Source organism: Arachis hypogaea, chromosome 1 (genome assembly GCF_003086295.3).
Source record: "Arachis hypogaea cultivar Tifrunner chromosome 1, arahy.Tifrunner.gnm2.J5K5, whole genome shotgun sequence".
Classification (NCBI taxonomy): Eukaryota; Viridiplantae; Streptophyta; class Magnoliopsida; order Fabales; family Fabaceae; genus Arachis; species Arachis hypogaea.
In genome coordinates, this window is record NC_092036.1 from 29,303,403 (window position 1) to 29,330,363 (window position 26,961).

General features: G+C 38.0%; 2 protein-coding genes across 2 annotated transcripts; one reads left to right on the forward strand and one right to left on the reverse strand.

The window, feature by feature from the left end:
- The first annotated feature begins 11,123 nt into the window (after window positions 1–11,123).
- Window positions 11,124–17,327, forward strand: LOC112801149 (MND1-interacting protein 1). The gene is made up of 2 exons (XM_025843726.3): window positions 11,124–13,077; window positions 16,502–17,327. Exons 1-2 carry the CDS (start codon window positions 11,350–11,352, stop codon window positions 17,024–17,026), a joined length of 2,253 nt encoding a protein of 750 aa, XP_025699511.1. The 5' UTR covers window positions 11,124–11,349; the 3' UTR covers window positions 17,027–17,327.
- Window positions 17,328–19,129: 1,802 nt separating this feature from the next.
- On the reverse strand, window positions 19,130–19,657 carry LOC140181206 (secreted RxLR effector protein 161-like). The gene has a single exon (XM_072224695.1). The coding sequence runs from the start codon at window positions 19,655–19,657 to the stop codon at window positions 19,130–19,132; it is 528 nt and encodes a 175-aa protein (XP_072080796.1).
- Between the last annotated feature and the right edge of the window lie 7,304 nt (window positions 19,658–26,961).

Consider the following 26,961-nt stretch of genomic DNA (forward strand, 5'->3'; position numbering starts at 1 on the left):
CAGATACTCAGCCTATGAGAATACCAAGCTCTATAAGGAGAGAACCAAGTTATTACATGACAAGAAGATGACGATTAGAGTCTTTGAGCCAGGATAGCGAGTGCTTCTGTATAATTCAAGGCTCAAATTCTTTCCAGGAAAGCTGAAATCCCGGTGGTCAGGACCGTTTGTGGTTACCAGAGCTTCACCATATGGTCATGTGGAAATACAGGAAGAAAATTCTGACAGAAAATTTAGAGTGAATGGCCAGAGGTTGAAGCACTATCTTGGAGGCGAGATTGAATGCCAGAGGTCCGCTCATCTGCTGAATTAGCAAAAATGACCGTCAAACTAGTGACATTAAAGAAGCGCTTGTCGGGAGGCAACCCGATAATTTTGTATCCTTAGTTATTTTCGTAGTAGTAGTTTTCTTATTTATCTGATTCTTATTGAGTTTTAAATTCTCTAAATAAGGACCCATATCTCTCTGTATTTTCATTCATTATTCTTATGTTCTATTACTTGCTTGAGGACAAGCAAGATTTAAGTTTGGTGTTGTGATGCCAGGGCATCTTGGCTAGTTTCACAAGCCATTTTTAGTATGTTTTAGGTTAGTTTCATATATTTTCTTAGGCAATAAGCAAGTATTTGGTTGAATATGCATTCATATATTGATTCAATCAAATATTGTGAATTCTAAACATTTTCATCAGAATAATTCAAGGATTGAATGATGTAATGAATGATGCATTATCTTATGACTAGAGCAAGGCTTTGATGTAAATTGTTTGATTGATTTCAGGTAAGAAGAAGCAGAGAAGACCCACATTAGTGCCACTGACGTGGGCATTAACGTAGAGCAAATCAAGATTAGGACCATTAGTGGCAACGTTGGTGCCACTAACGTGATCGAAGGAAGGCTTAAGGAAGAATAAGCCATGTTAGTGGCCACGTTAGTGCCACTAACGTGAGCCATTAACGTGGAAAAAAGGGAGTTTGGGACGTTAATGGTGAAGTTAACACCATTAACGTGGTTGAAGGAAAAACCAAGGACAAGGAAGGCCACATTAATGTCACTAACGTGGGCATTAACATGGACTTAAGGCAAAAGTGATGCCGTTAGTGGCCACGTTAGTGCCACTAACAGAAAGGGTAACATGATTCAAGGGAGATTGGAGACGTTAGTGACCACGTTGGTGTCACTAACGTCTTCGAGCCAGGACTTTACACATGATGTTACCCCCACTAACGGCCTGACTAACGTGACTACTGCCTAACTTAAACTCTTCCAGGAAGCTGAGCAAAGCCCAATGGGTTTGTTAACTACTTCAACTAAGGCCAAGGGCCCACATCCAGAGACTTGCAGACTCAATTGAGGAGTACAGAAGTAGTATATATAGGAGCAGTTTTGAACTAGAAGGGGATTGGGACATGAGGGATCTAGGATTGTAAATACTCACAATTCACTTCTCTTTGTACTCAATTTACTTTCAATGCACTTTACATTTCCATTTTCCATTCCGAGAGCTATGATCAACTAAACCCCACTTCATTGGGGGAGGGAGCTCTGTTGTAATTCAATGGATCAATCATAGTTCTTATTGTTCTTCTTCTATTCATTCTCTTTGATTGGCTTGAAAGCTTTTGATCTTCATCCAATTGGGTAATTTTCTCAGAAGAAAAATTGTTCATACTTGGAATCCCTCGAAACCTTGGAAGTGGAATGAGGGATTCATGCTAGAAATGCTTTCTCATGTTGGACTAGATTGGAATTTGGATGGATATAGTGACATATAATCATCTCGATACTTTGATCTAGAAACACATGTGGTATAATAAAAGATCGCACTTCATCTCTTCCCATAAGCAATTTGATCAAGGAATTGGGCAATTGTTCAAGCTTAGAGAGATTGAATTGCCAAGGAATTGGGATTCAATCACCTAAGATTGCCAAGAGATCAATGAGTTGCATGGGTTGAGGAAGAGATGAGAATGAACTTGATCTGGAGAATGTAACATCTTCTGAACCCAATGAGCTTCCCTATTCTCATATTCCCATTCTCTATATTATGTTGTTTACTTTGATGTTCATCATCCCCATCCCCATTTACTTTTCTATAATTTACTTTATGTGATTTACTTTCTGCCATTTACATTCTGCCATTTACTTTTCTGTCATTTACATTTCTTGCTATTTACGTTGTTCGCCATTTAATTTCTGCAATTCTCAACTCAATTCTGTTTAGTTCAACTAGAACATCCTCTGATTAAAGTTGCTCAACCAATCAATCCCTGTGGGATTCGACTTCACTCTACTGTGAGTTTTTACTTGACGACTAATTTGGTATACTTGCCGAAGGAAATTTGTAGCGATACAGATTTCTCGCATCAATAGACTTTTAGAGGGCTAGGTGCTTTTGCAAATACCTATATAAATAAGTTAGAATGGGTCCTAGACTAGGGTGACTCTTGTGAGTTGAGGCCCTGTTAGTATAAATCTGGAGTCTGTAAATATTTTCATGAATAATGAACGACGTAATATGGTGTGAATTATGATGTACTAAATGAGCCTTCGGGCATATATGTATGATATTACTATATTTTATGTATTTTCTATTCTTCATGTATATATTATTTATTTAACTCTTACCTATTTCTTTATGTCTATATATCTAACATGCAATCTCGATTAACGTTATAGGCTCATATGTATATATTTAATATAAGGTTTAGAGTCTCTATGGAAAGCCATGAAGTTGCTCCTGACGACTAGCATTGGTCATGACATGCTAGAAACTGGGTCGTTACACTTAACGCATTAATCAACTCCAGCCCTAGCTCCAATCAATAAATCTTATTATAGTCAATATACCCCAATCCAAAAACAACCCTTCAACGAAGAACATATTGCAAATAACAGTGCTCACCTTCTCAATATTACTCACAAAACCTGCATTATACTAAGCCCATTTTGCTGATTTTTATCTAATATACTCATGTGATGATAAACAAAAGTGGTATACATTGGCATCTACAAAATATACAAATAAAATAAGAAGAGTGTTTAATTTGTGAGTTGTGTTATGGTGACGAGTGAATTTATTGTTTGAAAAATTATTTACTAGAAGGCTAATTTTATCTTTCTCACTCAATTAGGAAAATTAGAAAATTAGGGTTTCAAATTTGAGGGTAGATTGAGAATCTAACGAGTTTCATTATGTAATGGATGCTATATTAGCATTTTTATTTGACCCCTCAGCTATCCATTAATTGAGAAGGTTTTTTTTAACAGTTCAACATTTTTGTAGTATTTCAAAATGTATGGAATTTTTTTGTTAGCATTTTCATAATTTGGGGTGGATTTGATATTGTGAATAGGGATGTTCATGGATCAGATCATATTCACAAACTCGCAGTATTTATCTGTATCCAATCCGTAATTTGCCGATATGATTGGATCTAAAAGTTGATTGGATCAGATCAGACATTCGAGTCGGATCGGATTGTGGATATCTCATATATATCTGCGGATCTGATCCACATGTCTATGGATCCACACCTATAATTAATAAATAAATAATATACATGTTATATTTATGTTTTATTTCAATTAATAATTATTATTCACATATATTGTATTATTTTACTTTTATTATTTAAAAATATTAGTTTAATAATATTTTAAAAATAAACATGTTTAAAAGAGTTAAAAAAGAATTTTATTGACTTTTTTATAGATGTAACCATGAAAAATTGATGAGTCACTACTTGCTAAGCTACAACCACTCTCAGCATGTGTAGAAGAGAAATAAGTCCTAAAACAACACATGATGGCGAAGACAAGTAGAAATTTCAAAAGTTGTGGCTGAAGAATATCCAAGAAGCAAAGAAGGACCAAAGAAGTGAAGAAATAATAATTAGACTTATAGCTTTCACACTTGAAAAAATCTAGATAGCCAGAAACTAAAAAATCTTTGAAGCTAAAGAGAAAATCCCGCCGGAAGTCATGGAGGAGGCAAGAAGATTAGTTGAAGAATTCACAGCCACTAGACGAAGACACCAGAACCTTTACCTTTTCTCTCTCTTCTGTTATGATATTTCTTTTCTTTGAGTATTCTTGACATTCTTAATTTGTTGTCCACAAAAGACTCACTATGTATTCCTTTTTTATTCAATGAATAAAGTGCTACCTTTGCAAAAAAAAAGCCTTTTTAATATATTTTTTTATTTTGTAAGTACATCTGATACCCGATATCTGACCAGCATCCACAAATGCGGATCGGATCGGATTCGAGCATAAAAATTGTGGGTATTAGATTTGATATAATTTGATGTGTTTAGTGTGAATCTGATCAGAATTGTGGTCATATCAAATCTGATCCGCGAACACCCCTAATTGTGAAAGAAAAAACCTTGATCAATAACATTTCTATTATTCAAAATAAAATAAAAGCCCTTTTCGGTCCCTAACCATTTATCTGATGGACATTGTACCCTTAACAATTATAAAAACACAAATGGGTCCCCACCTACATTTGTATTTGTTCAATCACGTCCCTACAACCGGTTGGCAGCAAGTTACACGCTGACGTGTTAGGTAACGTGTCTACGTGGCTTTGTCTCCTTTGTAATAGAGACAAATTGCCCCGAGCCCCTCAATTTCTCAACTAGTCAGTCTGATCTCTCCACCACTTCTTCCACTCCCTCTCTGTCGCCTCCTCCTTTTTCTCCTTCCAAAACTCTCTCTCCCTCCACCTAAATTTTCGCCGCCATAAAAATCTCCATCTTCGATCCAAAACGAAGCACATTGCAAGAAATGGTCGGAGCACGAGGAACAAACCCTTCTATCCAAGTACTTTGAACTACTCCGCTCCAGCACCCTTGCTAAGCTCAAAACCCGTGAGAAGAAGTTCAAGCCCGTCGCTGACCATGTCAACTCCCACCACCACTACCGCGATCCCTTCCATTTCACGTGATCATGGTGTGACGTGTTCATAAAGGTCCAGAACATGCGCTATTTGTACCTCGGCATCAAGCAACAGATCCAAGCTTTCTCGGATCACTCATTCAACTGGTCTGATGGTCTCAATCACTGGGAGAATTTTCTTTATTACAAGAAAGTCTTTAGGGATATTCCTTCACCTCCCTCGATTGCGAGAAACAGTTTTAATTATGTGGTTTCATTGTGAAGCCTTGGATTTTTAAGTTCTGATGATGATATTATTGATGACAATGATTATTGTGATTAGGATGAGAATGAGGATGAGGAGGAGTATAAGTATGGTGGTGATAATTTTGATGATGATTCCAAGGGAGAGGTGAAGTGGATTGGGGGTGTTGGGGTTAGGGTTTTGGAGCTGAGGGAGGTGGTGGCGAAGGGGGAGGAGAGAATGAGGGAGAGGGAGAGGGAGAAGCCAGTGGGAGAAGCGGAGGAGGAATTACGCTGGATGGTTGAGGGACTCAGGGGAGATTTGTCCATATTAGGAAGGAAACAAAGTCACGTGAACACGTTACCCGAGACATCAGCGTGTGACCTACTGCCAACCGGTTGCAGGGACTGGATTGAATAAATATGAAGATGGGTGAAAACCAATTTGTATTTTTATAATTGTTAGGGTCACAATGTGCATCGAGTAAATAGTTAGGAATCGAAAAGTATTTTTACTATTCAAAATATAGAGTAAACTACCATTTCTACTCATGAAAGTTCAGAATGCTAGCAAATTTACTCACGAATAAATAAAACTACCATTTCTACCCATGAAAGATGGACTTTTACTAACAAAACTACCCAAACCCTAAAAAATTATTTTTTAGTGACTTAAATAAGCTAAACAAAAGAAAAAAAATAAAGGAACTGCTTAGATAGATGGACAATTTCGTTTAAGAGTACTCTTAAACTCCTCCTAAGGCGAAGGAAACTCCACTTGATGAAGTTGTAACCTCACCGCTATCTTTGTCATGGTGTCTGTCACTGTGTTTGCATCTCTCATAATCAAATAAAAGTCAACACACCAATTCCAATGCATGATATCCCTTATTTTGAGCACCAATGGATTAATAAATCCAAAACTATTTTGGTGATTAGTAATAAGATTAAACACTTTCACACAATCCATCTCACAAATAACATCTTGTTGATGCACATCCCATGCTAAGAGATATCCTCTCCAAATAGCAAACAATTCCCCTTAAAGAATATTATTGCTCTCGATCATTTTCAAACACCCCCTTTGCCAACTCCTATACAATATCTAATAATGCAAGCAAAACCAACACTATCACCAAAATCAGGATAACTAGCATCACAATTAATCTTAAAAGTACCAATGGATGGGTATTCTAAGAATCACTTAGAATAGAGGGGAGAGACATACGTTGTAATTCAAGAATACTCCTAAGCTTCTTTTCTGAAGCTAAAGCTAGATAAATCACTTTTTCTGGAGGCCAGGTCTCATGAAGATTAAAGATGTCATTATTCCTTACTCGCCATATCCACCAAAGTCCCGAAAAAAACCTGAATGGATGCTCTCTGCTATGATACAAGTATCAGTTCTTTAAATCCAGAGGATGACAAGAAATATCCAATCTATGTCATACAAGCTAAGCTTTTGGACAATCCCGAATATAATATAAAATCGATTCCGGCTAGAAAGGCATCTTGGGCACCTATTTGATGACGACATCCCTCTTTTGAAGCGAAAACTTGCAGTAGGAAGAGCCTCCTTAAGACACAACCAAGCCAAATACTTGTGCTTTTTCGGAACAAGATGGTGCCAAAGCCAAAGCCAATTCTCCTGCTCTTCCCAACCAAATAGCTGCTTACACATTCACAAGTAACCGTTGCGTGAATCATAGACTTTGGCAACAAACCCAGACTAATACCAACCCGCTTCTGGACCTACTTGCATATCTGGATTGTAAGAAAGAATACTGCCTTTCAGATTTTGAGACAAAGGGAAATAAAGAGTATCTAAATGCCACCTACCAACTGACTAGATATCCTATATTTGGAGGTTCGAATCAGAAATCTGAACATAATCCATCTCATTAGATGATTGCCCATCTCTCCTCCAGCTAGAAAACTAAAAATTTTTGTTCAAATTTTCAATACACAAAGCAAAGCCATCCTTCAACACTTCCCAAGCCTTGCAAAGACTCCTCCAAATGGGAGAGCCCTTGTTTTTAGGACAACCAAAACAATCATATATAGATGATCGGTATTTGGTATCCAACAATTGGACCCATAACTTGTTTGGCTGATGGAAAAAAAATTCCAAACTAGCTTCCCAAGAAGAACAATATTCACACAATAAGGATCTCTAATCCCCAAACCTCGTTTTTTTGGAGTAACGAATACCTTCCAACTAACAAGATTCAATCCTCTTCCATCCACTTGTCATTTCCAAAGAAAAATTTTCATCATAGACTCCAGTTTACTAATGATCTCTTTGGAAAAAATAGAGACATGCATCTGGTACATGGGAATAGTGGTTGCAACGGAATTAGCCAAGTAGAGTTTACCTGCCTGATTGAATAAACTCCCTTTCCAGTTTGCTAGTCTACCCTGAATCTTATCCAGGATACCATTGAAAGTTGAACGGGTCACCCTAGAATGGCTAAGGGTAACACCAAGATACTTACCCAAGTCTTAGACAAATCTGATAGAGAACACCCCACTGAAAAGCTCTTTTCTTGTTGCAGAGACATTCTTGGAGCAAAGCACTTTAGACTGCTCCACATTAATATTTATCCCAGATACTTTGTAAAAAGTCTCTAAAACCAACATCACATTTTGCACTTGTCTCTTTGTAGCTTTACAGAATAAAAGCAAGTCATCTGCAAACATTTAGTGGGATATTCTTGGTCCCCCTCTAGAAATAGCAACTGGCTCCAACAAGTCCAAATCAATCTGGTGACTAATAAAGCATGCCAATCTCTTCATACATAACACAAAAAGATAGGGTAACATAGGGTCTCCTTATCTAAGAACCCAGCTAGGAGTAAAGCCATTCAGATGATTCCCCTTCCAAAAAATAGATAAGGAGAAAGTAGTAACACAATTCATAATCAAATTAATTGTAGGATTGGAAAAACCAAAGCTCTTACGGGTATGGGCTAAAAATCTCAAGTCAACTCTGTCATAAACTTTCTCCAGATCAATCTTAAAGGCCAGTGTGCCTTTCTTTGATTTAGTATTCTTTATAAAGCAGATGACCACTTGAGCAATAATAATGTTGTCACGAGTTTCTCGTCTCGGAATAAATCTTCCTTGAAGCGGGCCAAAAATCTCTGCAAGATGAGGACGAAGCCTATTAACAAAGACCTTCGTGATGATCTTGTAAACTACGTTGCAGAGACTAACCGGCCTGAAATCTTTTTGATAGATACCGATGATTCAACCTTTGGAATAAGAACTAGTAAAGTCTCCATCATTCTCGAATCAAGAGCAACTGGAGAATGTATGCTTAACCATCTTCCAAACATCAAGACCAATGATTTAAATTAAAATCTCTAAAATACCCTCTGATATAACCTAACTCTAACTTCTCTTTTTATTTCACACCACCACTCCCTCAATCCCAAACTCCACCACCACCCAAATCCTTTCTCACCACCACTCTTATTCCTAACTATCACCATCACTGCCGTCATCACCACCACTGTCATCACTGTCTCTTTCTTTAATACAATGGCAAAGGCAGAAATAGAGTGACGGCAGTGGTGGCTTGACAGTAGCGATTCCAGTAGTAGCGGCGACAAGATATGTGCACATCGCCGCCTTTATCCAAAGATTTGTGTTCGTCACCATTGTTACTCCATCAACGAGGGTCGTGAACGTTCTCTGCCTTTCCTTCGCAAATAAGCATGAGATCCTACATGGTGGTGGCACTCTCGATTCCCTTGAGCTCCGTTTCGATGACCCAATTCTTGGTCTTTATGTTAGCTTTTACAAGAACGACATGTACTCTAATTGGGACCATCTCTGACAACAGCCTCTGCACCAACATTTCGACCTCAAAGCGCTGCTGAAGAACTGAAGATTGATGATTTAGAAGTTATAGTAAACTCTCGTTGTAAGTATAGTTACTAACCTAGCAATCAACCTTTCTTACAAACGTTTTGGTTGTCACAAGTAACAAACCCTTTTAAAATTGATAACCGAGTATTCAAAACCTCGGGTCGTCTTCTCAAGGAATTGCAGGGAGGTATGTTCTTATTATTGGTTATGGGTTTTGTAAATCGGGGTTTTGAAGATGAGGAACAAGTAATTTAAATGGCAGATAAAATAATTAAATAACTGTAAAATAAACTTTTGGCAAGATATGAAAATTCGGAAGTTCTATCCTAGTTACTCCTATGAGAATGGAAGTTAATCCCACTTAGTTAACCTTTGCGTAAGCAAGGGGAAGTCAAGTGAACTAATTGGTTAGATTTCCCAAGTCCTAGCCAAATCCTAAGGAAAGACTAGAGTTAGTGGAATTCCGGTTAATTAGCCGACATAACAATCAATCAGGAATAGCTGATAACTAAAGAGCTTCCAGTTAATCAATTAAAGCCAATAATATAAAAAGCTAAATAAGAATCTTAGATCTGAAATACTTCAAATTGAATTAATAAAAGTATCAAAAGTAACATGGGCAGTTGTAGCCAAATAAAAAAGTTGAGTTAAACATAGGAATCCATAAACTAAATTGAGGAAATAAATAAAGGGAACATTGAACCTGATATGAAGATGAAATAATCCTGAATTGAAAAGAAATCCTAATCCTAAAATAAATTCTAATCCTAATCCTAATCCTAAGAGAGAGGAGAGAACCTCTCTCACTAAAAACTACATCTAAAACTAAAAATTATGAATTATGAATTATGAAAAGTATGATAATGAATTAATGGATTCCCCCACTTTATAGCCTCTAATATGTATTTTCTGGGCCGAAAACTGGGTCAGAAACAGCCCATAAGTCGCTGTTTACGAATTTAGCTGCGCTGGTTTTTCGTCACTGCGACGCATCCGCGTGGATCACGCGTTCGCGTCACTTAGCGGTATGGCCACTATGACAAATTATATATCAAATCGAAGCCCCAGACGTTAGCTTTACAACGTAACTAGAACCGCGTCATTTGGACCTCTGTAGCTCATGTTATGACTATTTGAGTGTGAAGAGGTCAGGCTGACAACTTTGGTAACTTCTTCAACTTCTTGTATTTCTTCTACTTTTGCATGCTTCATTCCCATCCTCTATGCCATTCTTGCCCTGTAATTCCTGAAATCACTTAACACACATATCAAAGCATCTAATGGTAATAAGAGAGGATTAAAATAAAAGGAAATAAAAGTCAAAGAAGCATGTTTTCACTCATAGCACAGAATCAGGAAGGAAAATATAAAACATGCAAATCATATGAATAAGTGGGTAAAGAATTGATAAAATCCACTCAATTAAGCACAAGATAAACCATAAAATAGTGGTTTATCAGCTGCTCACGGAGTTTCAAGGCAGGAATTGAGGGGTTCGAAGATTTAGCAATATGTCGTTGTCGTGGTTTTTTTCAATTTTTAATTTTTAATTTTTGTTACTTCATTCTCTAATTCTGCATCTCCATAACCTGATTTATTATTGAATTGTAGATTTATGATTGTTGAATTTGAATGCTCCATTTTCGTTGTTAGAATTTGAGTTTGTGTTTACAATTTTGTTGGTTATGTTGCTGAATCGGTAATAATATGGTTATATTGAGATATTGTTGTTTGAATTTAAATGTGAAATTTTGAATCTGAATACTCCTCCTCTTTAAAATGAAAGTTTTAATATCAATGAGTAACTTCTTTTTTTAGTCATTCTCTAGTCTCTTTTTGTTTTGGCTTTCTCTCGTTCTTTTTCATAAAGAGAAGGATTTGGGGATGATAATGACAATAATAATGATGGTGGTTAAGAGATGAAAATAATAGTAAAGAATTTAAGTAAAAGTGATGGTGTAGACTAAAAATAAAAATAAAAATTTTAAATAATTTTTTAAGATTTGGATAATTTTATTAAAAAAATCAACATAAAAATGATAATTTTATTTGTTCGTGAATAAATTTAGTTTTTAACTTTTGGGTAGAAACTCCAAAATATATAAATAAAAAAATTTCTTCAATTACATGTTTATTGTTGTGATGTGTTCTCCGTTGCTCTCTTCGCTCTTTTCTCTTCAAGCTGCTTCGATCCTGAATTCCTCATCTACATGAATCTCTGTGTTTCTCTCTTCCTCAAGTTTCAATTTTGATCACAATACCCCCTTGACTCCTCTCCAATCCCTTTATTCAAAACAGAGACGAACTAAAAAAAAGAAAAAGAGAAACAGAAGAACAAAAAGAAAGAAATGGGTTGCACTGTGAGGGAAAAGCACATCAGAGCGAATCGGAGGCCCCGATCATCATCGAAACCCGATTCTGATTCGTGCGACAGAGACCCGATTTCCAAATCCATAGCTGAGTCTGGCCTCAAGCCCTTCAGGTACCATCACCATGTGCCTCCCAACAACAACAACAACAACAACGAACCTTCTTCTACCCAGAACACGAACCCTAACTCCGATGAAACGGGTTGGGGTTACTGCACGGAGGAACAGTTGGAGGAGATCCTCTTGAAGAACCTCGAATTCATTTACAACGAAGCGGTTTCCAAGCTCGTCGCTTTGGGTTACGATGAGGACGTTGCGGTCAAAGCTATTTTGAAAAACGGCCATTGCTACGGTGGAATGGATGTTCTCACCAACATACTACATAATTCGTTAGCCTACTTGAATAATAATAATAGCAATAATAATAATAGTGCTGGAAATGGTGGGAATTTGGACGAGAGTGAGGCTGCTTTCTCTGATTTGAGGCACTTGGAGGAGTATTCTCTTGCTGGTATGGTGTGTTTGTTGCAACAGGTGAGGCCTCATTTGAGCAAAGGTGATGCAATGTGGTGTTTGCTAATGAGTGATCTTCATGTTGGTAGGGCCAGCACTATGGAGATTCCGGTCCCGGGAAGTGGGTACCCGAGTACTGCCACTGTGGCTGCCACGGTTGAAGGTGGTGGTAATTCGGTGGTAGTTGGTGATGGTGGTGGCAATTCGGCGGTTGGTGGTGGTGGTGTTATGGCTCCTGCATTGTGTAGATTTCATGGTGGTTGGGGATTTGGGAATGGGGCAGGCTCAGGGTTTCAGGCGAATGGGTTGTTCTCTTATGGTGCTGCTGAGATGAATTTGCATCTGCAAAGGGATATTGAGTTCCCTAAGAGGTTTAATCTTTCGCCTTCAATGAAATCATTGTTGAAGAGGAATGTGGCTGCGTTTGCTGCTGGTTTTAGGGCGAATTCGAAGCAATTGCAGACTCAGGCTCAGGTGAAGGCCTTTTCTGGTAGTGCTGCTGTGTCGAAGTTGGATTCTCCGGCTGTGAATGGGGCACAAGCACTGGTTGAGCAGCCTGGACAGGTGGGAGAATCTCAGAATGTTGATAGCCAAGATGCTGTGAATTCAGTGCTGAGTAAGTTTCGTGATCTTAATCTTGATGAGAATTTGGAGCTTGTGGCGGATGATCAGAAGGATGAGGTGATAGTCACTTTGTTTCATCAGATCAAGGATCTTGAGAAACAGGTCAAGGAGCGAAAAGATTGGGCTCATCAGAAGGCAATGCAAGCTGCGAGAAAGCTAAGCAGTGATCTTACTGAGCTCAAGATGTTGAGGATGGAAAGAGAGGAGACTCAGAGATTGAAGAAAGGGAAACAGGCACTCGAGGACACCACCATGAAGAGGCTCTCAGAGATGGAAAATGCTTTGAGAAAGGCTAGTGGTCAAGTGGACCGTGCGAATGCAGCCGTGAGGAGACTAGAGACAGAGAATGCGGAAATTAAAGCAGAGATGGAGGCTTCCAAGTTAAGTGCATCAGAGTCCGTGACAGCTTGCTTAGAGGTTGCAAAAAGGGAGAAAAAATGCTTAAAGAAGCTTCTAGCTTGGGAGAAACAGAAAGCTAAGCTGCAGCAGGAGATTGCTGATGAAAAAGCAAAGATATCGGAGACACAAGAAGTCTTGGCTCAGATTAGACAGCGCCAAAAAGACGCGGAGGTTTGTTCTCGGACTCTATCCCCCTCATTTATTTATATTTTATACATTAATAATGTTACTTGCTGAAATAAGGATTTGCGATTTTTTCCTATGTTTGCTTGGTGAATTACTGTACTGTGGTAATTGATTAGATTTGAATCTCTCACTTCAGAATTATAGTTAAATGTTTCAACCATGAGGCATAGCTCAACTCTGAAAGTGAGCTCCATGGTTGGGCTTAACTGTAATAGAGAGGCTTGATGCCCATTGCAAATGCTTTGTGGTTAGGGCCAAGCACAAGTCTGAAAGTGCTAATCCAACATTAGATTGGTGTGACGCACAACTTGCTATTGCCATATTGACATTGAATCAAGACAAAGACTGGTTAGTTTTAATTAAAAACTGAATGCATTAACTTCCCTTGAAGTTTGGCGTCATAGTTGATAATGCAATCTTTTTCTTGGGGAAAAAAACAATCAAAATATTAAGTATCCCATCCCTATATCCTCTTTCATTATTTCAAATAACAGATTGCATTGCTTATATGTATTGGTTTACATGTTCGACATAGAAGTTAAATACCAACTATGGCATAGTCAAAAGCTAAAATCTCAAAAGAAACACCAAAGATGAAATGAACTATTGGTTGTCTTGAAATAGAGATAATGAGTAGTTACCTTTGTAAATGGAAATAAAGGATGTAAGAAGAGCGGCTTATAATTTAAGACAAAGAAGGATGGAAGAAGAGAGGTCTATAACACTCGAACAGGTGGGGAAAAAGAGAAACGAATCAGAGAGAAGACAGAGGGAGCAGCTTTAAGCAGCGGTGGTGATCTGCGGCGATGATCTGCAGCTGTGATCTGCAGTGGCGATGGCTTCATTTCTTCCTTGAGCTGACTGCACTTCCAGCAGCAGAGAGAACGGCAGAGAGGGAAGAAGGAGATGGAGGAAGAAGAGATGGAGTCAGATGGTGGTGCCTGGCGTGCCGCCGATGGCTCTTCTGGCAGCACCCAGTGCAGCAGAGAGGGATTCCGAGAAAGATAGAAGAGATTTTTGGGTTGGTGCCGGAGGAAGAGACTGTTTCTGAGTGAAGGTTCCTGAGAAAGATGATATCTTGCTTTTAGAGTTTTCTAAATTACCAAAATGACCCTCAAATTCAAAAAAACTTGCAACAAAACATGCCATTCATGTTGTAGATCGCCATGGTGTTGCTGCAATTACAGTTGCCATGGTGTTGCTGCAATTGTGGTTGCCATTGCGGGCAGGGTGATTCCGACACCGCAACAGCCTTTACACTGATTGGAAATCCCTAATTTTGTGCATACAGAGGCTTCATCTTCCTCAACCGTGAGTGCTGCGACAAACCCTAAAAATTTGCCTGTGTGATGCAGTGAATCTAACTCTCCCTCAATAAGTTGATGCATTGTACAGCTGGACTTTAGTCAGCGTAAAACACGGATTTTTGAGTGAGGGTAGAAGTGTAAAACAAACATTTAATTCCTGAATTATGTGAAGGGAGATGGTATTGAATAGTCTGGGATTGGTGCTATAGATTTTTCTTTAAATATGTTCCATGTACAATGAATAATTGTAAATCAAATTTAATTTAATCTTGACCAAGAAACTGCCTGATAATTTAGGAAAGAAGATAATGCGGCATAATATATACTTATTCGATTCCTTTTAGGCGGTTTTATTGGAAATTCATTTTTTTTTTAAAAAGGAAATAGAAATCAATACTCATGAGTCATGATCTATGGGCCAGCGTTGTCTATTGGGAAAAGTTGAGGGTATTTTATTTCATTAGCTCACTTCATATGTCTGAGGTATTCTAGCTCTTATAAATGCATTTGTTTTAGCTAACTTGAAGAAACCATTAACATATCTCTTTGCCCATCTATTTTCTATTTTATATTCTTGTTTGGTATCAGGCTATTTATTTCGTGACATGTTACGGATATTCATGATATTTAACCAATCCAACTCAATGGCATCACCTCTCAGTTGTATCGTGAGATTTATCTCTGCAGTTTGAATCTACCCATTTGTTAGGAGTGTGTTAGGATGGACATGATGGACATGGGATTTCTGTTTGGCATTTATAAGGCTTTGGCCTTTCAGATCACAGTAAATAGCTTCTATGATGTGTTTCTCCCAAGGTTCGTATCAATTTGTATTAGTGCCTTCAACCATATGTTAGTTGCAGGAATGGTGCTGGCTGTAACAATAAAATTGTAGTGATCATTTGATACTAGTAAGAAAGGAAGTTAGCACAAAGCCAGCCTGCATAGCCAAGGGGGCTGCAGAGCATCCTGGCAGAGCATCCTGGAATGTTAGGATCCAATTTAAATATATGGGACTCAAGATCCACATCAGAAGTTTGAGATTCTTGTGTGGCATATATATGGCCTTCAGCTGGCTCTCCTACCTTGCAATGGTTGGTTCTGTGAATGTAGCTCCGTTTGTCATTGTTCTCTGTTATGCTAATAAACTTAAACATCAAATTCTGTCCCTTAAGGTTGCGTTTGGTTCTGAGAACAGAATAAGATAGCACACTGAAAATAAGACACAAAGGACAGACACAAAAATTAGTATTTTTGTATTTTGTTTGGGGATAAACTAAATATAAGAAACAACAAATTATAAAAGTCTAATTTACCTTCATGTTTATCTATACAGAAAATTTAGAAAGAAAAATTTAATGATATAAATCTAATTATGAAAAATTGATAGGAATAATGAAAGGAAAAATGAAAAAATAAGTCTTTCTTACTAGTGTTTTTGTGTTCTTTTTGTCAAAAAAGACACAAAATATACTAATTCAATGTCTTAGGACACAATGTTTGTATCTATGTCTCATTTGCCAAACATGATTTTGTGTACATGTCCTTGTCTTAGTGTCTTATACCTATAAACAAATGCAACCTAAGTTGAAATCTCTTGTATTGTACTGACGTACTAGGTTTGGAACTCATGGAATTGAATTAATTTCAATTAATCGAATGAACTACTTCAGTAATTCTGTTTATTTCTAGCCTTGATCATTTTTGTTACCTTAAGATCTGGTCCCAATCCAGTTATCAGGTAAGAGATCCTGCCTACTTTTCGTTATTGAGTTGCCACTTGAAAAGTAAATTTTCTCAGTTCTTGAGGATCCTAAATTGTACAACTATGGAGTGTTATAATCTTGGGGGATTATCATCTTATTATTGCTCATTATTAAATCTTGGTTTTTCATCAAGTTCTCTCAATTTAGCTGTTGAATTTTTTATTTTTATTTTGTTTTTCTAACTCCATACAACGTATTTGTGCTGGTTTCGTTGTCCTTCCTGCTGAATTCCATGCTATGAAAACTTAAGTTTCTGCAAAAACACTTGTCAAATAAATTGTTTAGTGTTTCTAATACATAGTTAAACCATTGATTTTCTATAATGACTTATGACAGGTTAAGTGGAAAGAAGAGGTGAAGGCTAAAGAGGAAGCTTCAGCACTAATCGAAGAGGAGCGCCACTCTAAGGAAGCAGCTGAATCTAATAATAAGAGGAAACTCGAGGCTCTACGTCTGAAGATTGAGATAGATTTCCAGCGCCACAAGGACGATCTACTGCGACTTGAGCAAGAGCTCTCACGGCTTAAAGCGTCTGCACAGTCTGCCGAGCTGCATCATCAGTCAAATGCTGCTTCACCTGTTGGTGGCAACTCTGAGGGCGCAATGCCCCAGAGAGATACAATTGCCAAGCTACTTCAAGAACTAAATAATCTAGAGGATTATTCGGAGAAGGAAGTCAATGGCAACAGAGAATGCATTATATGCATGAAAGATGAAGTTTCCGTTGTTTTCTTGCCGTGTGCACACCAAGTTATGTGTGCCGGTTGCGGCGATGAGTATGGAAGAAAGGGAAAAGCTGCTTGTCCTTGCTGCAGGGTTCCGATCCAACAGCGAATTCGGGTGTTTGGTGCAAGCTCATAGGTTATTTTACAGTTTTTTTGTTTCAATGGGTAATGACCAGGTATAAGCTTTGAATTTTTACAATTATTACTTTGGAATTAATATTTGGGACTACTTATCTCCTATGATCTCACATTGCATACAGTGAGAACTTAGCATGTTGAGGAATTATTATATATTAATTATATAATAATTATTATTGTGTAAATAAAAGGCAAAGTCTTGGGCTCTTGGCATTACACTGTATCTTGGAACGTCTGTAATTTTGTTGGTTCCTGCCTTGGCTTGAAAATATAAGGAATAAGAGTTTTGGTTTGAAAAACAGTCTAAAGATTAAACTTATTAAGAATCGCTTATTTCTATTCACTTGTCTAAACGGTGATAAAAATGTCAGTTAAATACTCTCACACTCAATACAATCTATTGTTTTCATAATTGGACATGCATTTTGTTTGGTTATATTTGTATGGCATTCCTCGTATCCGATTAGTTAAATTTTATTCCTTTATGAATAACTTCTAAGTTTAATTTGACTTTAAACGTATATTGTTGCGTGGGATGTACTTTAGAACTTACGAAAACATGACTGGTTGAGAATATTTGTAAGGCTGCATTTGGTTTTGAAAATAGCACAAGGTATATTGAGAATACAACACAAAAAATACAGATATAAAAATTAATATTTTTGTATTTTGTTCAATGCTAAATTGAATATAACAAAAATAGATAATAAAAATTCCAATTTATCTTATTTTTTTTCAAACAAAATTTAGGATGGTAAAAACTATAATTATAAAAATTTGATAGTGACAATAAAAGGAAAAAGAAAAAAAAAATAAATTGTCTTTGTCCAGCATCTTTGTAGTATACTAATTCCATGTCTCAGTTTTTGTTTGTCTTATATGCAAAACATGATTTTATATCACTGTATTCATATTCCAGTATCTGTGATTATAAACAAATGCAGTCTAAGAAATTTTGTTGTTTAAGCTAGTAAGGGATAAAGCAAGTGTTAGATAATTGAAATGAATTCATATATGAAGGTATTTATATGGTGGTCGATGAGCCAACCTGTTTGGGAGTTAAATTACAGAGCTCTCGTGAGTAGTTGATCTCTTGTTGATTATCGGATAGTTATTCAATTTGTTTGCTAAGTCTAGGTGATAACGGTTCAGTTGTGCCTGGGAGAATATTGCTTCGGGCGTGAGATTCCTGGGTTGAAGATAATGGTGTCTTGCTCACCAGTCGGCTAGGTCTTTGAGGGTCCCTTCTTATTGGGCCAACTGGTATTGGGCCTAGGTCGAATTTTTGTGATTTGAACGCTTATTGGGCTAGATGCGTGCTGGACTTCAATCTATTACGCCTATATCGAAATAATGCTCCTATTCAAGTAATTAGTTGTTAGTCAGTGGGCAAGTGAGATAAACACGTACAAACTACAAAGTGTTGATTCAATCTTGTAGAATTTTAAGCTTACTTATCCATCGATTATAGATTCAGGTTGGAATCATATTCTTTGTTATCTTATTTTAGTACATAGAAGGGAGGTTCATGTTTTTCTTTTTTTTTTTGGTTTTTCACGATATCTTTCATTCTCGCATGCTAAAAGTTAATCTGTCGCGGATTGGAGCTCCATTTAAGGGTTTGTCGCTGGCCAATGGATTGCTGGATGTACAAGGCAGGATTTGAATCCCAACACCTGTTTAAGCGGTGTTAAATTTTGTGTTCTTTGCCATTGAGAAGAAGAAATTAAAAAGGGATGAAGAAGAAGAGAGAGGCTTGAAAAAAGACAAAGGAGGTGAGGGATTCACCTTTACTCTGAGTATTACAAAATTATCAATACTTTCTCACTAACTTTTTTACTAACAAACATGTACTCATATATGTACTCTACTAACATTCTCCCTCAAGTTGTAGCTTGAGACAAACTGCAACTTGATACTATAAGAGAAGCCAGATTAACTAGATAACCCATAAGAAAATAAAAGAAGAAGATATGAAGACAGATTGTAATGACGGAATCAAGTGACATTCCCCCTCAAGCTTGGAGTGTACATATTGTATAATCCAAGCTTGGAAAAACATGTTTGAAATGGTCCTGGAGATAACAGTTTGGTGAGGATGTCAGCAACTTGAGCCTTGGTGGAAATCAGAAGCAACTTCAATAAACCAGAAATGGCTCTCTCTCTCTCTAACAACATGGCAGTCGACTTCAATATGTTTCGTCCTCTCATGAAATACTGGTATGGCAGCTATGTAGAGTGCAGATTGACTATCACAATAAAGGGGTATAGGCTTTGTAACCGGGAGGTGGAGATCGGCAAGGATGAAGGAGATCCATTGAGCCTCACAAACAGCTAGAGTAAGTGTGCGATACTCTGCCTCAGAGGATGATCGAGCCACAGTGGGTTGCTTTTTGCTCTTCCATGATATAAGGGAGCTGCCAAGATAGAAGCAGTAACCAGTTACAGACCGCCTTGTATCGAGGCAGACTGCCCAATCGGCATCCGAGAAGCCTGTTGGAGAGACGTTTGAGGATGTAGCAAAGAACAAGCCAGTGGCTGGTGACTGTTTGAGATACTTAAGCACACATAAAGTCGCTGTGTAGTGAGCTTGGGTTGGACAATCTAAACAATGACTCAACTTTCCCATTGCGAAAGCGATATCTGGCCTAGTTGTGGTCAATTAAACTAACCTTCCAATTAATCGCCTATAATGGGGAACATCTGAGTAGATTGGAGCACTATCTTTTGCCAATTTTGCTGAATAGTCCATCGGAGTAGAAGTCGATTTGCAATCTATCATGCCAAATTCCTCAAGCAAGTCAATGACATATTTTCTCTGATTCATAGTGATACCCTTTGATATTCTTGCAATCTCCAAACCTAAAAAGTATTTTAGTGCTCCAATATCTTTAATTTTAAAGGCCTCATCCAGCTTTTGCTTTAGAAAATTGATCTCTGCCAAGTTAGAGCCTGCTAAAATCAGATCATCTACATAAACCAAAACGGTTGTGAGATGATCATCTTCCATCTTAGTAAAGAGAGAGTAAGCGTGTCTTGATTGAGTATATCCAAGGCCTAACAACATGCTTGTAAGCTTTACATTCCATTGCCGACTAACTTGTTTCAACCCATACAAGGATTTCTGAAGCTTGCACACAAGATTACTTTTCGGCACTGTAAAGCCTTGAGGGATCTTCATGTAAAATTCTTCATCTAAGTCCCCATGTAGGAAAATTGTGTTGACATCCAGTTGCTGTATATGCCAGTTTTTTGCAGCTCTAATTGCTAAAAACATTCTCAAAGTTGCCATTTTAGCAACTGGACTATAAGTGTCAAAGAAATCAAACCCGGGTGTTTGTGTGTACCCCTTTGCTACCAATCGACCCTTGTGTCGTTCAATGCTCCCATATGGCTTCGATTTTGTTTTAAACACCCATTTGCATTCGATGGCATGCTTACCCGGAGGTAAAGAAGTGAGAGACCAAGTGTTATTCATATCCAACGCTTTCAATTCAGCTGATATAGCTTCTCTCCAACAAGAGTGTGCAATAACCTCCTCATAGTGTTTGGGCTCGATGGAGGATGCAATAGCCACGGAAAGAATTTTATGATTAGATGTGATGCCAGGGCATCTTGGCCAGTTTACTGACCTTTTCTTTATTGTTTTAGGGTAGTTTCATGCATTTTCTTAGTAAATAGGCAAGTTTTGGATGAAAATACACTTACACCTTAATTCAAGCAATTATTGTGAACTTTACATGATTTTATGAGGATTAGGCAGGAATTGTATGATAAAATTGATGATGCATAATCTCATCATTTGGAACAGAGCTTTGATGCACCTTAATTGCTTGATTTTAGGACAAAGGAAGCAAGGAAGAGCCACATTAGTAGCCACGTTAATCTAGTTAACGTGACCACTAACGTGGAATGGGAAGACGCTTGTAGCGTTAATGAGAAAAGTGATCACCAATAACGCCTTCGAAGCCATCATAGCCCACGTTAACTGCCACGTTAACTACATCAACGTGGTAGTTAACGTGGAGGAAGAAGAAAGTGCCACTAACGCTCCAAATTGGCACAATTGGCCACGTTAAGAGTCACGTTAACTTAGTTAACGTGAACTCTAACGTGGAGGAAGAAGAAAGTGCCAACGTTAGTGACACTCACCTTTGTCACAAACGTTGGACTAAGCCAATATTGCCCACGTTAGTGGTCACGTTAAGACCACTAACGTGAAGAGTAACGTGGAGCCAAGTGATGAGAGAACTTTTGCGTGGTCTAGAAATTTGCGGATAAATCCTCGTTGCAAGTATAGTTTCTAAACCTTCAAAAGTCCTTTCATACAAACGTTTTGGTTGTCACAAGTAACAAACCCCTTTGAAATTGATAACCAAGTATTCAAACCTCGAGTCGTCTTCTCAAGGAATTGCAGGGAGGTATGTTCTTATTATTGGTTATGGAGATTGTAAATTTGGGGTTTTGAGAAATTTGGAGTTTGGGCAATGTGCACAGGTATATTTTCAAGCAATAAAAATTAATAAATAACTGTAAAATAAACTCTTGGCAAGGTATGAAGACTGGAGGTCCTATCCCAGTTATCCTTATCAATTGTAATGAGAATTGAATTTTTCTCCCACTTTATTAACCTCTAACTATGAAGGTAAGTTAAGTGGATGAATTAATTCTTGAAGAATTCCAATTCTCAATCAACAATGAGTTTGATAACTCAAGAGTCACCAATTATTTAACCAAGGCCAAAAGGGAGAAAAATATCTAAATTAAATTGAAAGCAATCTTAAACAGAGCAAAGCAATCTTAAATCTGAATTACCTCAAATAATATTAATTAAGAAAATCATAACATGAATGTAGCATAAGCCAAATAGGCAACATATCTAATACAAGCATTGAAGCATCTGAAAGTAAAAAGAGGAATATAAAGTAAAAGAACATTGAACCTGGGATTGAGAGTAACTCCTAAAACTAAGAGAAATCCTAAATCCTAATCCTAAGAGAGAGGAGAGAGCCTCTCTCTCTAAAAACTACATCTACTCCTAAAATTGTGAATTATGAGAGCCTCCTCATGAATGAATGGATTCCCCCACTTTATAGCCTCTAATCAGTGTTTTCTGGGCCGCAAACTGGGTTAAAAACAGCTCAGAAATTGGTCCCAGCGTATTCTAGTACGTACAGGTCGCGGAAAAGTGACGCGGCCGCATGGCTCACGCGGCCGCGCGGGTTGCGCTCCTGCCAGGTCACGCGTCCGCGTGACCCACGCGTTCGCGTCACCTGGCGTCGGGGCAGCTATGGCAAATTACATATCAAATCGAAGCCCCGAACGTTAGCTTTCCAACGCAACTGGAACCGCGTCGTTTGGACCTCTGTAGCTAAAGTTATAGCTGTTTGAGTGCGAAGAGGTCAGGCTGGACAGCTTAGCAGTTTCTCCAACTTCTTGTATTCCTTCCACTTTTGCATGCTTCATTTCCATCCTCTGAGCCATTCCTGCCTTATAATATCTGAAAATACTTAACACGCATATCAAGGCATCTAATGGTAATAAGAGATGATTAAAAATAAGTAAATATAAGATCAAAGAAGCATGTTTTCAATCATAGCACAAAATCAGGAAGGAAAATGTAAAACATGCAAATAGTATGAATAAGTGGGTAAAGAGTTGATAAAAACCACTCAATTGAGCACAAGATAAACCATGAAATATGGGTTTATCAACCTCCCCACACTTAAACACTAGCATGTCCTCATGCTAAGCTCAAGAGAAACTATAAAGATGAAGAGGAATGATAGATTAATATGAAATGCAATCCTATCTATATGAATGCAACTACATGCAGAATGTTTCTACCTACTTGGTTAAAAATAAATAAATCTTTCAAGAACATATATGAACTGGATTTCACTGATTCAAATCATAAAAATGAAGTAAAAGTAAACTTGCAGAAGAAAATAGTTCATGAAAGCCGGGAACAAAGAATCGAGCATCGAACCCTCATTGGAAGTGTATACACTCTAATCATTCAAGTGTTTAAGGTTCGACTCTCTCAATTCTCTACTAACCTTGCTTTCTAAGGCTTGCTCTTCATTTAACAATCAACAAAAATTTAATGCATAAATACACATATCAAGAGGTCTTTTAAGGGTTGTAATGGGGTTAGGGTCAAGGTAGGATTGTATTTGGCCAAGTGGACTAAAAATCTTAATCCTTAATTAACTTAAACTTTTTCACCTAACTTAGACAATCCATGTAATCATAATACAACATCTAACCATCCATTAACTATGTTTTCCACATATTCATACATTCTAATTTCAAGTACAACTCATATGCATTGCTTTCACCACTCACTTTGGGGCATTTTGTCCCCTTTTATTTGCTCTTTTTCTTTTCTTTTCTTTTCTTTTTCTTTTATTTCTCTCTCTTTTTTTATATTATTTTTCTTTTATTTTTCTCAATGCATATGATTAAATTATTGAATGCATAAACATGTCCTAAACATTTCTTTCACATTTTCAGAAATTTCTAACATACTCAATTCTCAAACCAAATGTTTCCAAACACAATTTTCCCACACTTAAATCATAAGCACTTTCACTAGTCTAAGCTAACCAAGGATTCAAATTAAGGACATTATTGTTTTTCGCTTAGAGTTGATGATGTGCTAAAATAAAGAACAAATGGGTATAATAGGCTCAAAATTGGTTTGCAAGGAATAATGAAAGGTAAGGCCATATGGGTATGTGAGCTCAGTGAAACAAAGGCCTCAATCATGTAAGTGCATGTATACATCAAATAATGGAAATATAGAATTAAGCAAGACAAAGATCACAATTTTAGAGAGAAAAACACACATCAAAAATAAATTATTGGTTGATAAAATGCAACCAATCAATTAGGCTAAAAAATCTTACAGGTTTTGTGTGTTCGAGCTCTAAACCATGTTCCAATATAATATTTCTTCAAACAAGTGTAACAAAAAATTTTATTCAAATTAGTGAAATACTTTAAAAGGTTTCTTGAAAAAGAAAATATTACTTCAACCAAGCAGTAAAATATGCAAAAAATCAAACAAATATGCAATCATTTATGCAAATGCAACAATGAACAAACAAATAAAATAAAAAATTTTTGGTGTTGAGTCAAGAAATAACTAACCCATGGAGATCGGTATCGACCTCCCCACACTTAAAGATTGCACCGTCCTTGGTGCATGCTGAGATGTGCAGGTGGACGGGCTGTTCCAACTGATGCTTTTCTTCAAGGATTGTGCTGATGGACTTGTTTGTCTCTCCCATGTGATCGTCTTCCGGTTCTCTTCCTGGTGGCCATCCTGAAAGAAAAAGGGAAGAAAAGTAACCCAAAAATAAAGATAGAAATTAAAAGATGGAGTATGGTTGGGTTAATGCCAGATGAAAAGGGTCTCATTCACATGGTAGCTACAACATGTAAGAAAACAATAGAAGCCATGGCATACTAGTGGTGCAGAATATGCAACAATGGGGAAGAGAGTGGGGAAGGAAAGATAATATAAATTAAAAATCAATACAAAAGTAATACAGGTATAAAAGATTGGCATTGATTTAAATAATATTACATAACCAGAATAAAACAAGTCATAAGCACCAAGATAATACCAGAAAAGAAATAACAGTTGAATAAGAACATTTGAACACCAATGGTAAAAGAATAAATTTATAAAAATAAAAATATGCAATGAATGAAAGTATGCAAATAAAATAAAATAAAATGAGAGGGAAAAAGGATGAGAAGAAGAAAAAGAAAGTGAGAAAGGAGAGAGAAGGAAGAAATTAGGATTAGAAAAGAGAAGATAAGAAAATTGACACTAATCCGGATAGGTGGTGCGACGCTGGCGACGCGGTTGCGTGGCTGACGCGGTCGCGTGATGCGCAAATAACGTTAGGCGACGCGGACGCGTGGGGCATCCGATCGCGTGACTTGATTTGTGCTGGTGGCGCGAGTGCAGCCTCATGGTCGCACAACTCTCTGTTCAAAACTTAGTATTGCCAAAATCTTGGGTGACGCGGTCGCGTGGGGCATGCGATCGCGTGAGTGGCCTTATTTCCAATATGACGCGGACGCGTGAGGCACGTGTTCGCGTGGTGAGGCTTGGGCTTCCAGCACGAGTTCAGTCCAACTCCAGCTCAACTTTCTGCCATACACCCTTTTTACGCCGATTTTAGGTCACGCGGCCGCGTGGGTGACGCGGTCGCGTGGGAGGCCAAAGTTCCCATGGGACGCGGACGCGTCGGCGATGCGGTCGCGTGGGGTGATTTGTGCCATTGGCACGCCTCCAGCGCTGCTTCTGCGAAACTCTCTGTTCATATTAATATTATCTCCCATCTCCTTGCGACGCAGACGCGTCGCTGATGCGGTCGCGTCGCGTGCTCGCTCTCTTTTTTTTTTATCTGAAAAATGAAGAATGCAGTGTTAATATGAATGTGATGCAAAATTCCAGGTTCAATAAAATAAAATAGAATACAATAAAACTAGAAAACAAATAAAACTAAATAAAAATGAAAAAGGAACAATCATACCATGGTGGGTTGTTTCCCACCTAGCACTTTTAGTTAAAGTCCTTAAGTTGGACATTTGGTGAGCTTCCTGTTATGGTGGCTTGTGCTTGAATTCATCCAGGAATCTCCACCAATGTTTGTGTCTCCAGTAACCTCCGGGGTCCCAAACTAAGCATGTAAAGCCCTTAAGAAGCTTCAAACAGATTCTTAGGCTCCCGGGGTGACAAATGCCAGAACAGATTCCAGGATCCGAAACTTTACTTTTACACCCGTTTTTGTCTCGATCTTCATTTTTCCAGCCGGGTGAAAGGTGATCTGAATTCTCACTGCAGCGACCAAACAGCTTCCTAGACCCATTCAGTTGAGCTTTATACCAACCTTTGCGTTTAAACTTAAAGCTTCCAACCATGATGAACCTTGCAGGACAATTCTTACCACTAACCATCTTCCTCTTACTCTTGATGCCACAAAGAGCTCTAAGTTGACCATCCGTCTCCAGTAGCCCATATTCAAGTGGGATTAGAAAGCTAAGGGATATGAATTTTACCCACTTGAATGTTGTGAAGGATGATGGCAACTTAGGGGAGGTATTTTTAATGAAATTGCAAGCTCCACTCCCTTGTGCTCCTCTCTGATAATTACCACCTCTTTGCAAGCTTCTTCAATTTCAACCTCTTCCTCTTGGTAGCTCTCTTTCAATTCAATCTCCTCTTCATTGCTTTCCAAGGGCATGGTAGGTTGTGCTTCTTCTTCTTGAATCTCCATCTCTTGATCAACCTCTTCCAAGTCTTCAACTGTGATATGCCTTGGAGGTTGTACACCCTCCTCGGCATCAATTTCAAACGTCTTGGAAGGGGTTCTATGACTGGACTTTCCCATGGAGGTTCTGCATCTCCTAGATCTTCAACCAACTCTTCTTCTTGAACAATGACAGCTTCTTCTACTTGTTCTAGTACGAATTCATTCCCTGTCTTGTCCACTGGGGTTTCTGGTATCTCCTTCATGCTACACTCTTCACTAGACTGTCCACAAGGAGCTGTGGCTGAGCCTTGTATATTTAAGCACCTAGAAGCCCATTGGATTAATGCTTGCTCTAGTTGTTGAACGGTTGTCTGAAATCGATCCACTGTGTCCTTGAAACGATCCTTTGTCTCTTGATGCACTCGGCTTTCATAAATAGAATCATAGTGCTCTTGGATTGATGAATATGGAGATGGTGAATATTGAAGTGGTGGTTCTTGTGAGTAATTGGGTTGGAATTGGGGTGGTTCTATATATGGTTCGTATGGCTCATAAGGTGGTTGGTATGGTGGTTGAGGGTTAGGGTCATATGGAGGTGAATGGCGGAAAGGGGCTTGTGAGTTTGGTGGTCCAAAGTTATGTTGAGGAGATGGTTCAT

Bases quoted from the DNA above. Each gene is read 5' to 3' on its own strand.
- LOC112801149 (XM_025843726.3), top strand. From the start codon at position 11,350: ATGGGTTGCACTGTGAGGGAAAAGCACATCAGAGCGAATCGGAGGCCC. The intron at 13,078-16,501 runs GTTTGTTCTCGG...GACTTATGACAG, and splicing joins AGCGCCAAAAAGACGCGGAG to GTTAAGTGGAAAGAAGAGGT.
- LOC140181206 (XM_072224695.1), bottom strand. From the start codon at position 19,657: ATGGGAAAGTTGAGTCATTGTTTAGATTGTCCAACCCAAGCTCACTAC.